Source organism: Cricetulus griseus, chromosome 4 (genome assembly GCF_003668045.3).
Source record: "Cricetulus griseus strain 17A/GY chromosome 4, alternate assembly CriGri-PICRH-1.0, whole genome shotgun sequence".
In the NCBI taxonomy this organism is placed as follows: Eukaryota; Metazoa; Chordata; class Mammalia; order Rodentia; family Cricetidae; genus Cricetulus; species Cricetulus griseus.
In genome coordinates this window covers 7,212,801-7,228,917 of record NC_048597.1, presented here as the reverse complement: position 1 = coordinate 7,228,917, position 16,117 = coordinate 7,212,801, and the positions used below count along the sequence as shown (strand labels likewise).

At 49.2% G+C, this 16,117-nt stretch overlaps 1 protein-coding gene across 1 annotated transcript in view; it reads left to right on the top strand.

The window, feature by feature from the left end:
* Window positions 1-13,726, top strand: part of Hunk (hormonally up-regulated Neu-associated kinase) — a 107,855-nt gene extending 94,129 nt beyond the window's left edge. The window contains exons 9-11 of the mRNA XM_027415569.2: window positions 2,192-2,239; window positions 7,715-7,895; window positions 10,346-13,726. Coding sequence (XP_027271370.1) covers window positions 2,192-2,239; window positions 7,715-7,895; window positions 10,346-11,004 — 888 coding nt within the window. The 3' untranslated portion in view covers window positions 11,005-13,726. The remainder of the gene's footprint in view (window positions 1-2,191; window positions 2,240-7,714; window positions 7,896-10,345) is intronic.
* Window positions 13,727-16,117: the final 2,391 nt, after the last annotated feature.

The window sequence follows — 16,117 nt, the reverse complement described above, 5'->3', positions numbered from 1 at the left end:
CTATGTAGAGGGAGCCGGTTCCAAAACTGGGGATGGAGAGGAGTATCTCACTTAGAAACACCAATGCATGGTGTTCAGAGGGCCCTGGGGCCCTCGGGGATGGGGCGGGTGGTCGTCATCTTTAAACTGGTTATTAAAAATGACTTCAGATGGGCTAGGTGACGGAGGTAGTGGCCTGTAGAACTCTGTGAGTTCAAGGCTCGCCAAGGCTACACAGTGAGGACCCATCTTTTTTTTTAAAAAAAATGATGTAATGCCATTTTTGTTGAAATTGCTTGAAAAATAATGTCAACTTATAAAATGTAGACTAGAAACAGGAGGTCTTTCCAGACAAGACCATGGTCATGGGGCACCAGGGGAAGAGATCTGTTGTCTCTCAGTTCTAGAGGTCAAGGTGACCGAGGGCTGCTTCCTCCTGAGGGATAGCAGAGGGAGCCTGCTCCAAGCCTTTGTCTAGGCTGTTGGTCTGCCCTGTGTGGCGTCCTTCTGCCATCTTAGATGCGGTCCTGTGTTCAAACTGCCCCTCCTGCAGCAACCCCAGTCATACTGCAGAAGGGTTGTCATGACAGCCTCATTTTAATGCCACTATTCAGATAAAGACCTGACTCCAAACAAGGTTATTTTCTGTGGTACTAGAGGTTAAAACTCCAACATAGAAATTTTGAGATATTGCTAACTTATCTGGACTATAAGTTTAAAGGTAAATATTAAGATGTCTAGCTTATGACTTTTTTTTTAATTTTGCTTTGTTTTGTTTTTCAAGACAGGGTTTCTCTGTGTAGCTTTGGAGCCTGTCCTGGAACTTGCTCTGTAGACCAGGCTGGCCTCTAACTCACAGAGATCCACCTGCCTCTCTACCTCCTGGGTGCTGGGTTCCATGACCGCCTGGCAGCTTATGACTTACTTAAACATCTATATGACTTGGAGCTGGAGAGATGGCTCAGCAGTTAACTGTTCTTGCAAAGGACCCTGGTGCTGTTCCCAGCACCCACACAGAGGCACGCAGCAGCCTGTAAACCCAGTCTCAGAGTATCTGAGTCTGTCTTCTGTCCTCCACATATATGATGAATATAGGCATACATACACACACTCTCGTACACACACACACACACACACACACACACACACACACACACACACACACAATGTACGACCAAGGAGCTATTTGCAATAGATGCCTATTGCGAAAGGAAAAATCTGTTTTCTCCAATGGAATATCACGGGCTTATCAACCACATTCAGGGCAGGGTTGGCCAACACAAAACAAACACCATGTCTTTTTTTTTGTAAGTCGTTATTACTTATTATTATTATTATTATTATTTTGTTTTGTTTGGGCTTTTTTTATCTTATTGGGTTTTTGCTTTGGATTTTGGGTTTGTTGTTTGCTTTTTTGTTTGTTTTTGCTTCTGTTGTTTTGGAGAGACAGACAGAACATAAAGTTGGGTGGGGTGGGTGGGGGAATTGGGGGAGTGGGAAGCAGGATCAAACTATGTCATTTAGATTTTTTAAAATAAAAAATAAAGCATGCAGTCGGGTCAAGTGGTTTGTGCTGCAGGAAATTCAAATGGTAGCTACGCCGCCGGGGACAGAGAGGCTCGGGGGAGAGCCTGCCAGGTGGCTCACAGATAAAGGGCTTGCGCCTGAGGACGGGGGTTCACTCCCCAGAATCCACATTGTGAGAGGGATGATCCAGCCCCTGCAGGGGGCCTCTGACCTCCACATGCACACCTCGGCGCGCCCCCCCCACACACACTTAATCCATTAATTAATTAAATTAAAAGTTTTACGAAGAGACTTTGGGCTGGGAGAAAAACCTGAGAAGAAACTCTCAGGTGCTAGTGGGATCTCTAGTTCCTGGTGTTTCCATGTTGTCTCAACCATGAGAAACGCGTTGAATTGCTCGTTTGTCATGAGGGCACGTCTGCTTTCTGGGTCTCGGTGTTTAGTAACGTCAACCAGAGGATCTGCCCTACACGTGGCTTAGGACATATGCTCCCTCCTCACACTGCAATTCGGGGTGGTTGATGTATGTATGTATGTATGTATATGTATATGTATGCACACACATATAAACACTGAAATGATTTATTTTCCATCAGAGCTGTAGGGAGAGTCCTAAGGGGTAGAGGTTTGGGAATCAGTACTAAATGTCCCTTTGTGAACTGATGAAAATTGGTGTCCTTCACAGGCCTCCCTTGACACCTGGACAAGAGACTTGGAATTCCATGCTGTGCAGGTAAGCTTGGGGGATTCTGATGGATTAGCCAGGCTCTCTGGAGAGCCTGTGTGTGTGGTGTATGTGCACATGTGTGTGAGACTAACTGTGGGGACAGAAGAGTGCATTGGGTCTCCTTTTCTGTCAGTTTGTACCTCAGTATTTTGAGGCAGGATCTCTCCCTGAGCCTATAGTTGGTTTTTCAGCTAGGCTGAAAGCCCCGGAAATGCTTTGGTTTCAACCCCTCAAAGTGCCAGGGTTACAGGTATGCCCAAGACCACCTTGGCTTTTTACACGAGTGCTCACGTCCAAAATCAGGTCCTCACGGTTGGGTGGCAAGCGCTGAGGCACTGAGCCAGCTCTCCACGTCTGCCTGTTCTTTTCTCTGAAGACGCAGTGCTGAGGAGGGTCATCTGCACTTAGTGCCTGCTGGTGTGGTTGTTGAAAATACTGAGCATCCTCTACAGTGGCGTGTACACTGGCGCCCACCACACACTAGATGACATGGCCTAGCCAAGGTGACATATGGAATCAACCATCGTGTGACCCTGGGTATCAGGCAGCCCTGGCCCAACCCCTGAAACCCTCCCTTACCCTGAATCGAGGTTTCAACTCAGACGGGCTGGGTGCTTGCTGTGCCTTGTCTCACTCTCTTGCATCCCTGTGTCTTCCACATGAGACACAGGGTTTGCAGCAGCCCAGGGTTCCTGGCTCTGTGGTCTGGTTTATGACTCAGCCCCTCTTTTTCTAAGCTCACTCATAGGTTTTTGTTATTGTTGATTTCTGCTGCTTTCTCTAATATGATAGGCATAAAGGAACAAACACCAACTGTCTAGTGACATCTGGGAACCCTGGTCATCCAGGGTGAGAGGTGTGGCTGGATCTGATGCTCTGAGCAGCTGGGTGCAGTTCCTTATTTATCAGTCAAGCTCCCAATGAGCTGAATGTGATGGAACTCACACCGATGGAAGTTTCTTTAACTGCCCTCAGCCCCCAGGGCTCTTCCTGTGCCCTAGTCACCCTCTGTGTGGGAGAGAAGTTGGTTTCCCAAGAGGCAGTTCTTCCTCCAGCCTGGGATGAAAGGTGGTACAGAGTCCCCGTCCTTGTTAAATTAGAGTGCTTGCCATTCTGGTCATCATGCAGATGCAGGATGGATTCTTGCTTAAGCTGCAGAGCTTGGCAAGACCAAACCTGTAGTTACAGATGGAGATACACTTCCCTGGAGGTGATGGGAGTTGCCCATGGTCACAGCAAGTTACAGAGAGTCAGGGAAGGAGTTCACTGCCATGCTATTACCATGGTGGTTGTTCTTTGGTGACTGCCATGCCTCAATTGACAGTGAGGAGGGGAGACTCTGAAAAGGACCCGCTCTCTGGAGCTCAGGGCTTAGTAGCTGAGGACTGGGTCTTCCCCTCAGGTTGGCTACTGGAGCGATACACATCTGTCTCTAAATGCTCAGTGGACCTCTGTTTCTTCCATTGAACGGTACAGGGTATATTAAGGAACTTGATACAAATTATCCTCTCAGGGCCCACGTTAAATTCTGTAACTGTTTTTACATGTCTCTAGTGGGTAGAATTGGTGGCTAGAGGTCAAGTTTCTGCTTGTGGGGCAGGAACAGTGCCTCAGTAAACAAGGCACTTTTGAGGTCAGATCCCCAGCACCCATATAAAAGCTGGGTGGGCATAGTGGCCCACCTGTAACCTCAGTACTCAGGAGACAGGGGATCCCCAGGGCTAGCTAGTTAGGTTAGCCAGATCTGTGCTCCCTAAATTCAGCAAAAGACCATGATTCTATGAACAAAACAAAGCAGAATTGAAAGTGACAACTAATATCAATTGATGTTTATCTGGCCTCCATAGACATTCGTGCACACATGGGCGCACACACACACACACACACACACACACACACACACAGAGAGAGAGAGAGAGAGAGAGAGAGAGAGAGAGAGAGAGAGAGAGAGAGAGAGAGAGAGAAACTGCTTGACCCACCTCACGTGACCCTCTCTGGTCTTACTTGATGATACAAACTATCATGTGGGTTATAAGGAAAAGGTGCCAGGAGTCGAGATTGTGAATTTCCTCACCACTCCTCACCACCTCAGGAGGGAACCCTGACAGAGGAGAATCAGGGAACCAGGACCCTGCCAGCCCCAGAACTGTGAGTGGGACACATGCCCTTGGAAGGAAGAGTGTAGTCTGTCTCTGAAGATTATTTTCTATTATATAAGGCATTGCTAGCATCCTGCTCCCTAGGGGATTTCCTTTAGAGAAAATAGGTTAAGCAAATGAAAAGGTCTAACCGGGTGATCATGGCACGTGTTTGAGGCAGTGGGACTAGCAATGGACACTTTCCCCTGGACGTCTGCACTTACACATGACCTGGCTCAAGGTTCATCCCCTTCGAGGGATGTGAGTTCAGGTCAGCTCCCTGGAAATAGTTTCTATGACATCTCTATGCCGATACATGTTCTGATGGTTTGCACGGCATGCTGGGGCACAAGTGCAACAAAGATGCCTCACAGGGTTGTCTGGAAGGTTTGGGCCAGTTAGCAATTCTCCCTTCTCCACAGAAGGCCTTCAGCTCATTGCCATCCCTCCCCTGATCCCAGGAAAACTTGGTCCTCCAGGCCAGCCTTGGACTCCCTCTGCAGCAGGGCCCTCACACCTCACAGCTTCTTGCTACTAAGTTCAGTCTGGGTGGGGAGACTGGCCCCAGACATTTACAACCTGATTCGTAAACTATCAAGAACCCCCATGGGACTGGACAGGAGCTACAGTAGACCCCTCACAGCTGGGAGCAGACCTCTACGCATGGGGCTACATAGCAGCCCGGAGGAGCCTTTGCTGGTCTCGGTTTTTTTTTTTTTTTAATTCTGAAATGGTGTGAATGCAATTTGATCTTTTCTGTTGAGTTTTGTTTTAAAGCGCAAAAGTGCACCGTGTATGTGTTTCTTCCCGCCGTGGTATTAGCAGATAGAAATGGGGGGCTTTGCATCAGAACAGAGAGATTAAAAAAGAAACTGAACAAAGGAAGACGTTATTCCAGACTCTTCAGAGCACACACATCTTATCCTTCTTCATGCTACACAGGTGTGTGTGTGTGCGCACGCTCGTGTGTTTGTGTGTGCATCTGAGTGTGTGTGTCCATCTGTATCTATGTTTGCATCTGTGTGTGTGTTTGTGTGTGTGTTTGTATTTATATGTCCCCTGTGTGTGTTTATCTGTCTGTCTGAATATGACTGAGTATTATCTGTGTGTCTGAATATGTCTCTGTGTGTCTGTGTCTGTGTGTCCATCTATATGGCTGTATGTGTGTGTCTGTGGCTGTGAGTGTGTGTTTGTCTGTGTATGTGTGTTTGTTATTAAGCTTGTTCTGCTTTGCTTTAGAGAAGGTAAAAGGTAGAGTGTGTTTCATGGAAACAGAGGAGCAGGCAGCAGTGGAAAACCGGTTATCTCCTACTGACCTTCCCATGGACACCTGGGACACACCTCATAGCACCCTGGATGTCTTAGTGAATTTTCTGTTGTTACAACAGAAAGCCTGAGACCAGATGATTTATGAACAACAGTTTATTTCTTACAATTCTGGGTGCCGGGAAGTCCCAGGACTTGATGTCAGCATCTGGGGAGGAGGACGTCACAGCTGAGAGGCAGAAGTGAGGCCGAGGCCTTCCTTTTGTTAGGAGTCTCCTCCTGTGATAAGTCTCCCCAGCTGCCACCTCCTGACGCCACCCCAGGCCACATGGATTCGGTCGTTCACAGTACTGTGGAACTCCATTTTCAGTCTGTTCCTGGGGTGAATCACTGGGACATCCCAGGCTGTTTCCTCATGACAGCTACCTGTGGCCCTCGTAATGGCAGCCGCAGCTGTGGAAGAAGCCTACGGGAGCTGGGTGGGCCTCTCCTTCCATGTCACTTCCCCACCACTGGGAGAGGCCCTGGAGCCCCTGTATCCCCACCCCCATTCTCCTGTTCTTTCTCGGAGTGACATAATGAGCTCTCTATGAAGGTGTGGGCATCCTTGGTGGGAAAGGCACTGTGTGAAAATGCAAAGAGAAGCTTCCCCACAAAGCTCTTCAGCACATAAGTGAAAGATGGATGAGCCCCCTCCAATTGCACATCCTCTTCAACATGAAGGCAAAAACCTGTGGAAAGCTGCCTTCGTTCCCCTCAGCCAGCCCTGCCTTTCCCTCAGCGTCAGGGATGCCTTTCCCCTCAGCCAGCGCTGCCTTGCCTGTTTTTAGCAGTAAACATCGTGTAGTCACCAGGGCCAGAGAAACAGTTTCTTTCTCTGCAGCTGCGTGGTGGCCTCACCATCCCCAGAAACTTGAACTCAATTAATTTTAATTCAGTTCAGTTTCCACTGACCCTCTCTCCCTCCAAATAGCTGCTTGTAAGGCTGTTTCTAAGGACCTGGCTTGGTGCCAGGGGCTGTGGGGTTGAAGGCAAATCAAACAGTCAAGGCCATTCCCATTAAAGGGATTATGATCTAGTTCTATAAAGATTAACTCTACAGCTAAAAAAATGGCAGCATACATGTGAGGTTTAGATCTCTGTGTAAATGCTCCCATGCTTAGACAGTAGAAAAGGACTTCTCAGGGCTCTATGGGGTTTAGACTAAACACACTGGGTCTAAGGTTAAATGAAAGCAGCTATCTCTCTGTTGGCAAAGCCTTCATTGCAGTTGGTGTCTGAGGGTACCACTTGATGATGATGGTTGGATGGATGGATGGATGGATGGATGGACAGATTTAGTATTTTTAGACAGGTCTATGTTGGGCTTTTTTCTTGTTGTGTTATCTGTCTGAGAAAAACAATTTATAGGACAAATTATTTTGCTTATGATTTCAGAGGCTTCAGGCCACAGGGTAAGGGCATAGCAGAGCTGTTTCTATCATGGTGGATGGGAAGCAAATGGAGGGATCGGAAGAGACCAATACCACACATTCAGGGACCTCTGTCTCAAACAAGCCCCGCCTCCCTAAGTGTTACCTCTTTCTGCCCTAGCATTCTGTTCAAACTTTGAAGCCACCAGCAGACGCATAGACAGGATCAGTGCTCTCATTGGCTAAGGATCTGAGGGGGTCACCGTCATAGACACCCCCAGGAAGACACCCTGCACCAAGCCTAACTAGAGCCATACTTCAAATGCACACAGTAGTGCTTTAGAACTCTGGGTTGTTCCTTAGTTCCTTCAGATTTTTCCAGAATGCCTGATCATATAGGGTGGCCTTGACCACTCTGGAACATGTCGACAGTGCAGTTCCAGTAAGCTCGAGAGAATCCAGGTTTATTTGCTCTGGGCAGAGGGAGCTGGCCCCTGGAGAGTGGGCTAGTCCTCAGCCTGCACCCCACCTAATCCACACACTGCAAAGTATACAGCGTTTGAGAGCTGGAGTTCCCCTCTTCTATTTGGGTGGCCTTTCAGAGGAGAATCTTAAAGTACATTCTTGTGGGCGTCTGACTATGTCTACTCGCTTTTGATTTGAAGGATAAAAAGCCCAAAGAACAAGAAAAGAGGGGTGATTTTCTTCATCGTCCGTTTTCCAAGAAGTTGGACAAGAGCCTGCCCCCTCACAAACAGCCCTCAGCCTCACTCACCACACAGATCCAGAACACCAAAGCCCTCCTCAAAGACCGCAAGGCCTCCAAGGCAGGCTTTCCCGACAAAGGTGGGTCAGCTCCACGGTCCTGCTCCCTGCGGGTGGCTGTGTAGCCTCGGGACAGGGGTGATTATGCCTTTGGGAAGGTACCATTGGCACATCTAAGGCGATGGGACTTGGGGGCCAAACAGTGGGGTGTTGCCCACCTGTGCAGGAATTGAGAAGACCGAGGTGAGCACGCGGTATAATGAAAACAGAGATAAGGGTACACAGTGCTGCAGGTACATAATGTTGGGGGGGGCGCTGAGACATGGCAGCAAGTCCTCAGGGTGTGTGGGGCTGTGGGCGAAGAGTTGGGGTGCGTAGAACTATAGAGGTGGAAATCAGGGCGGAAAGTGTTGCTGGAACAGAGACTGGCGTGTGTGTGGGGGAGCCGAGGCTGGCGTGTGTGGGGGAGCCGAGGCTGGGGTGTGTGGGGGAGCCGAGGCTGGCGTGTGTGGGGGAGCCGAGGCTGGGGTGTGTGGGGGAGCCGAGGCTGGGGTGTGTGGCACTGTAGGAGTAATTGTGGTCTAAGAGTTTGGGGGTTCATGGGATGTAGGAGCAGAAATTCGGCTGCATGGTATTGTGGGAGAGGCAAGTGTGGAAGGTATCACAAGAGGAGATCAGGGCATGGACTAGAGACAGGGGTGCAGGATGAGAGACCTGCACACATGACATTCTGGGGCCAGAACGAGTACGTGAGATAGCGGGTCAGTGGGATAGGGAGATAGCAGCAGGAGCAGGAGGTGGAGGGCAAAAGCAGTTGCGGGGGTGGGGGTCTTACTGGAGCTCTTCTTATTAACATGGCCCCATGGGACATTCACGCATGGCTGCTGTGTCTGGGTTCTAGAGTGGTGGGAGGATTCTCAGACCCAAGTTCAAGTTCCAGCTTTATTGTTCATTGTGGGCTGAAGGTCTTCATTGCGTCCCTTAGTTGTAATATCCACTGGCTGCTAGACCTACTAAGTAGATCCAATGTGTCGTGATTCAGAATTCAGTCCATTGCTGGTACATATGAGCCTCCTTCCAGGATGGTTTGAGACGCTCGGGAGAAACACCCGCGGGGAGGGAGACACGGAAGCTGGGGGTATCCTAACATGGAATCTTGAGGCAGGAGTGCAGAGGTTTTATTGTTTATTTATACAGGTTGCAGCATCTGAGGCTCAGAGAGGGGTGTGGCCATCTGAGGTTAACTCAAGTTTGTTGCATTGCTTAGTGTGACCCCAGGGTGGCAGCTGCTATCCCATCAATGCCCAAAGCAACCTGTCCTGGTGCACAAACACAGCAGGCCCAGGAGAAGAAGCAATGCTCCCCAGCCAACAGGAGCACCGACAGTAATAGCCATTAATGAAGCCTTACTTCTTTCTGCTGTCGAATCTCAGGCATCTGCTGCCCATGGAGATTTATTTCTGCGTCTGAGTATTTATTTATGTGGGCAAGAGAGATTCTCAGTGCCCGAGGCTGTTCCTGAAATCACCCACACTAGGCAGCAGCTTGCTCTTGCGGCTGGGCCATGATGCAGCCCGTGAAATAAATATTAAGGCAGTGCAAAGAGCCCAAGACACAGCTTATTCTGCTTTATTCCTGCCACGTGCCAAGCCTCTGGGGCTTTCCCCTCTCTCTCCTAGTACAGTTCACAAACCTGGATTCTGGTCTGTACCAACTCAAGATGGAAAGTCTGGGCATTGGCTGGTTGCCTTTGCTACATATTTCTGTTTGCAGTTGGTGAGGCCTCACTGAGTTCAAAGCCACAAGGGAGGCTTGAGAAAGGAGAGACACCCACAGCCTGGATGAACCTAGAAGTCTTGGCACTAAGGGGATGAGCCAGTCTTCAAAGTCCGGATGCTGTATGGGGAGGCTATTTGCATTCCTAGAGCGGCCAAGTTCACAGATTGGCAAGTAGAGTGGGGCTTGCCAGAGTGTAGGGAGACAAGGAGAGTGGCCGACCGGGTAATGGCGGCACTATTTCCGTAGGGTGAAATCCATGTGTATGCATTGCTGAGCTGTAGACAGAAAGAACCTACGTTGATAAACCTTCTGTTACATATTTCTTTTTTAAACCATGATAAACTTAACAAGAGAGTTGGGGCACAAGTCCTTCCAGGGCCAGGAGTCAAGAGACCAGATGTGTTGGTGTTCGGTAAGTCAGAGTCTGTGTCCCTCCAAGCTTTAATGGATGTCCCGTTGAGCGGGTAAACCTCTTTGTTCAAAGGCCTCTTGATAGAGTCAGGAATTTTCAGTTATCAAAGGGGAGTAGTGTTAGTCTAGCCTTTTGCCCCCTATACCCTAGGACTTCTGGGGCTCCTGCTGTGACCTCAGGAGCTTCGGTTGACGCTTCCTCTAACCATCCCAGGTCATTGGTTTCTTGCTTCCTCCTGTCTTGCACCGGGTTTCTATCTCAGTTAAGTCAGAGGGACAGCTCAGGCTGTGTTCGGCTCTTTCCAAACCTATGCTCACGGTCTTGTTTTCTTGGTGTGTAGATTCCTTCGGCTGCCGCAATCTTTTTCGCAAAACTTCCGATTCCAATTGTGTGGCTTCTTCTTCCATGGAATTCATCCCTGTCCCACCTCCCAGGACACCCAGGATTGTAAAGAAACTAGAGCCACACCAGTCAGGGCCGGGAAGTGCCAGCATCCTCCCCAAGGAAGAGCCCCTGCTGCTGGATATGGTCCGCTCCTTTGAGTCAGTGGATCGCGAGGACCACATAGAACTGCTGTCCCCCTCCCATCACTATAGGATCCTGAGCTCACCTGTGAGCTTGGCTCGCAGGAACTCTAGTGAGAGGACGCTCTCTCCGGGGTTGCTCTCTGGAAGTACATCGCCTCTGCAAACTCCACTGCATTCCACGCTCGTCTCTTTTGGGCACGAAGATAAGAACAGCTCTCCAAAAGAGGAGGGTGTGTGTTCCCCTCCTCCGGCTCCCAGCAATGGCCTCACGCAGCCCCTGGGGAGCCCCAACTGTGTGAAAAGCAGAGGAAGGTTCCCCATGATGGGTATTGGACAGATGCTGAGGAAGCGGCACCAGAGCCTGCAGCCTTCCTTGGAGAGGTCCCTGGAGGCCAGCATGTCACCACTGCAACCCACAGCCCCCTCCAGCCTCTCCTTTGACATGGCTGACGGTGTCAAGAGCCAGTGTTAACCTGGGGTGGGAAGATTCTGGGTCTCTGTAAGGACAGAATGGACAGAGCTCCACACACACACCAGGGCATGAGCAGTCAGCCTCACAAGAGAATCCTTTACTCCCGCCTCACAGCGCCCCAACCCGGATCAGATGGAAGCCACAGACTTAAAGCCTGCACACCCAGCCTCACTTCGGATCCTCTGAGATGCTGAGAAGCAGGAGGGCTGGCTGTAGGGACCATCCATTCCAGGCTGAGACCCTCTTTCCTACAACCCCTCATCCAGCCCTCTCCAGTATACCCCCTGCTGGGCTCAGAGCTGAAAACCACACCTCCATCTGCTGGACCACTCAGATTTCCAGATGGGTACCAGGCCCTCCTCCCTCTGTTACATGCGAGCCTCTCACAGACCGCTGTGTGCAGTGGCCAGTCACAGTCTCACAGGGACCATACCACTGCAAGGATGTTCACCCAGCCTAGGAATTCCTCCACAGACACAGAGGGAATCGACCCTCCTTAGCCTAACAGTGAGTCCCTGCGGGAGAGCAGGAGTGGTGAGTCACAGTGTCAGACCCCAGGAACTCTGGAGGAAGACTAGATAGAGCCTCAGACAAAGATGGAACCCAACAGTGAAGACTAGAGAAAACGCTCATTCCCATGCAATGTTCTAACAAATTTGTCTTTTATGTTTCTTTTCTTTCTTTCTTTCTTTCTTTTTTTTTTTTTGATTGAAACTTGCTAAGGATTGAATGAACTTGTCCAAAGAAAACTTGCTTTAAATGATGCTATTAAATTGAAGTAACTTTTTTTTTTTTTGGGAAATGGTCTCATTAAGTCACCCAGGCTGGCTTCAAAGTCACCATCCTCGGCTTCCAAAGTGTTGGGATTACAAGTGTATACTCCTGTGTCTGGCTCAAAATAACAATTTTTTAAAACCTAGATGGTCAGATGGGAAGCATTTCTACCAAATTCATGTTTTTCTGAGAGGCTGCAGCTGAGGTGGCCAAAAAGCTGGCCTGGGTGGTGATGGTAAGTAGCATTGGACCACAGTGGCCTGCTGAGGGACAGCAGCCTAGCCATCCTGGCCTTATATTGTGACAGCAGCAGAGGGCTTGGAACATGGCTCCAGAGCTCTGGAGAGAGCATGATTCTCAAGGCGAGGAGAAGGCATTTGCTGTGCACTGATGTTCTTCTGCTGCGGTTGGAGCCTAGCTGTGCTGGGGGATGGGAAGGAACAGGCTTGTCCCCTGGGAGCAGTTCACGAACAGTTTCGTCCCCAAGGAAAGCAGTGTCCCCCAAATGGGCTTTCTGTCCGTGTTGTGTTTGTTCTACACCTCCCCCTTCCAGGGTTGAACCAAAGATGCGTTTCTGGTTTTGTGGCTGTGACGCCCTTGTGTCTTTTGTGGAATCTGGTATTGTCAGATCATGTCCAGCTGGTACTTGATGGGGGATTGTCTCTCTGGGGATCCTGGACCCTTAGCAGAGGACTTCTCAGTCATGAACAGCAGTGTAAGGAAGAGAAGAATCAGCACAATTTGGGTCACAGTTGTTTAGGAGATGAGTTGTGAAATAGCCCAGATCTTCCATCTTTGACTTTCAGGTGTGATCAGAGACCACAACTGTAGTCATAAAGCCGGGTTCATCATCTTAGTGAACCATTGATGCTAAAGTGGGCTAATTTCTTTAAAATCCCAAAGCCAGCCTTTGCCAGTGAGGGATGAGACGCAGCATCGCTGTCTCTCATTTACCAGTGGGTGGCTTCCCTTAGACTCTCACAGCTCTGACTGGGCAAGAAGAGAACACACATTTGGCTGACCCTAGAAGCAAAATGCTCTAGTCTTGGCTGAACTTGGTAAGACCTGGACTGCTTCATCCTAGGGAGGGACTCACCCCCTCCCTAAGTCTCCTCCCAGCAGCCGGCATTGTTCCTCAGTAGGGCTCCAGCTCGGCTTCCAGGACTTAACATTGAAAACAGAACTCTAAGCAGAGAGAAGAGAGGAATCATCTACAAATGCCGTATTGGCGCGTTTTGTGTTTGCATTTTGATGGGCAGAGTCCTCTTTTAAAGATAACTACCAACTGCAACCATCTCACTCTACAAGTTGGTAGGATGTATACCTGTGTGCCATGTCCCCCTTTTTTGTAACCTCTTATGTCTTTTTCTGGCTGTTTGCTTTCCTCACGTGTGTGTGTGTGTGTGTGTGTGTGTGTGTGTGTGTGTGTGTGTGGTGTTAATTCATGGAGAAAGTGTTTCCCATTCTTCAAATGCTTCAAGAACGGTGTCAGATGCACCACTAGCTGCCCTTGTGGCCACTGGTAACAGACTAGGAACTCAGGTGTCTAATGAACCCAGTGAAAGGCAAAGGGGGCAAGGCGGGGAAACTAGCTGTGTTTTGGGGTGTGTATACACCTGCCAGACAAGTCTATGAAACTGAGTGAAAGAAGAAATGTCAGTTTCTTTACTGTTTTATTATATTTATATGGAAAACCTGACATCCTCTTGTTAAGTGCAGTGTGTTGCTGTTGACCCATGACTGTCCTTCATGGGCTCCTGCCTGGGATTTCGGTCAGCCTGCGGCTACTGGTGGGAGCAACCCAGCTGTCGCTGTGTGAAGTCCAGGGAGAAGAGTCCGTCTTAGTTGTAAGGTTTGGTCATGAGAAAGGACTGACTCTATTTATGTCACCATTATTGAATATATGTACTTTTATAATGGCTGTGAAATACACACTTTTTCCTCACTATGGCTGCTTCTTTGTTCATTGATAAATGTTAACACATTGGGTGTGTGGCGCAGAGTAAACCATTGTTTACGTAAAACTCTTGGCACACTGGGGGGCTTGGGGAGCATTTCCTTTCCCAGTAGCCCTGGTTAACTTCACCTGCAGTGGGTGTTTTCAAAGGTTTATGTGGCTGGTGGCCTGACTCAGCGTATCATTCACATTGATGGGTCAGGATTTCCCAGGGAGCACCATGGAAGGGCGGCCACGGATCTTGCTTCTGCTCTCTGTCCTTGGTTTAGGTCCTGGGTCGGGGCAAGAGGTGGATATGTGATGGGGTTGGTGTACCTTGACTGTATGGGTTGCCCCGGTTACGACATCATTCATAACTGTTTGCAGAGTGTTTTTCTATAGGTGCCACCATCCTTAAATCCTTGTGTCCCCTTTCCCAAAGGGGCTATGGGCTCAGCGGGTTGCGTGGCTACAAAGCAGGCAGGGCTCCTGCTCCTGCTACACAGGTTCACGGGAGTTAGAGATGAAGGAGCAGGTGTGTGTGGTTTTGATGTTTTATTGTAAGAGTCGCAGCAGTTCAGGAAAGGAAGGGAACTAAGGTTCTCTAATCCACCCTTAGCTTCCTCCTCCTCCTCCTCCTCCTCCTCCTCCTCCTCCTCCTCCCCTCTCCCTCCTCCTCCTCCTTCTACTGCTTCTTTTTCTTTTCTTCTTCTTTAAAGTAGTCCAGGCTTGCCAGGAAGTCATAATCCTCCTGCCTCAGCTTCTGAGAACACACGTGTACAGCCACCATACCCAGCTGTCTCAGCCTGTGTTCTGTTTTGTTTTTTAGATCAAGCTGACTGTGAAGTCACAGTCCCCCTGCCTTCTGCATGCTAAGATTACAGACGGGCACCACTATTTGCAAGTTACCCCTGTCTTTTTAAAAACAGTAGCCCAGAGTGCCCAGGTGAACTGACTGCCATGTTCTTAGAGGGGAATTGAGGACAAGTCAAGTGCTTGCAGCAGGCACTTCCAGGATTTCTGGGAAGAGCTGTCTGCTTTCTTAAGCCACTCTCAAACGGTGTATCGTCTCGAGAACCTGCAGGTGGTTAAACATTGGACCCCTTCTGCTGCCCTCCACCTACTATTGGAGCTCAACAGACCACTTCCTTTTTGGACTCTCTTGTTTTCTTCTAAATCTGATGTAAATAAAGACCTCTTATTATCTACTGGGGTTTGCGAGACTAACATCCTAGAACATTTACACAGAGACTTATCACAAAGTAAGACCCATTCGGAAAGAATGCAAGACTGACTATTTGTTCTAGCAGGGTCTGGAAAGCCTCTTGGTTACTGTGTTTGTTGTCTGTGTATGGTCCTCTGTGTGCCACAGACACACTGAGATTAATTCAGAGCAGCGCTGGGAGCTGGTTCAATTTAATGTCATCACTGTTCAATGCCAGGAGTGTGTTTCCTGAGTGGTAAATGAGTGTATTATCTGTGGCAGCCCTTTGCTCAAGGGAACTTCTCAGACATCTGGTTCCAAAGACAAACAGGGGGGTGAGGGGTACGTATTTGTACTTCTTTGCTACAGATGTTTTCACTGCACCCTGTTCTAGGATTTGATATCTGTAGCCACGCAGGAATAGCGGGGGAGGGGGGGCAGGAAGGAGGCTTGGATCTGCCGCTCACCTGTAGACACCTCCGTCTGCAGTGAAATGTAGGGGAATCCCATCTGCGAGTGAGAACCAGCTAGCTAGATGCGGAGCAAACTGGGACCAACTGGAGTTAATCAGCTTGTGATGAAAGGTGGCACATGACAGAGAGAACACCAGGAAACAGATTTACTGGTGAGGACATGAACGGTGCTGGCTTCAAGGCCAGCGCTACACGCATTCCCCGCTTAGAAGGTGGCCTGTGTTGAAAGCAAAGGCCTTAACTTCTATTAAAGTCTGTAGCTTATATTTAAGCTCCATACAACAGCAAAACTCAACTTTTGTAGACGTCACACTGCGGACAGCTGACAGGGGCACATGACAAAGTTTTCACCCAGAGTTGGGCAGAGGTTCCCCGGGGTCCTCCCCTCTAGCAGCCGTGTGTGGAATCCTTTGGGCTTTGCTTGCATAACACAGCACACCCCAAATCCTAAGGTCTCTGCAGTGAAGATTTGTTTCCTACACAGATTTTAGTGAAATTCAAAGACCACCACAGAGGATGAGTGAATTGTTTTAAGAGCTAGCGGCTGGGGGGACGGTACTAACCAGCATCTTCTCAGCATGGCTGGACCACTTACTGAGGTTGTAAACAGGAGTGTGGGTGGTGCATACCAAAGTCCCCAAGTGACTTTGGGTGGCTGTCTCATCAGGAATTCCTACCCCAGCCATTTACCTGTCATAGTGCAGTGATCGGGACCTTGGGGAGGGT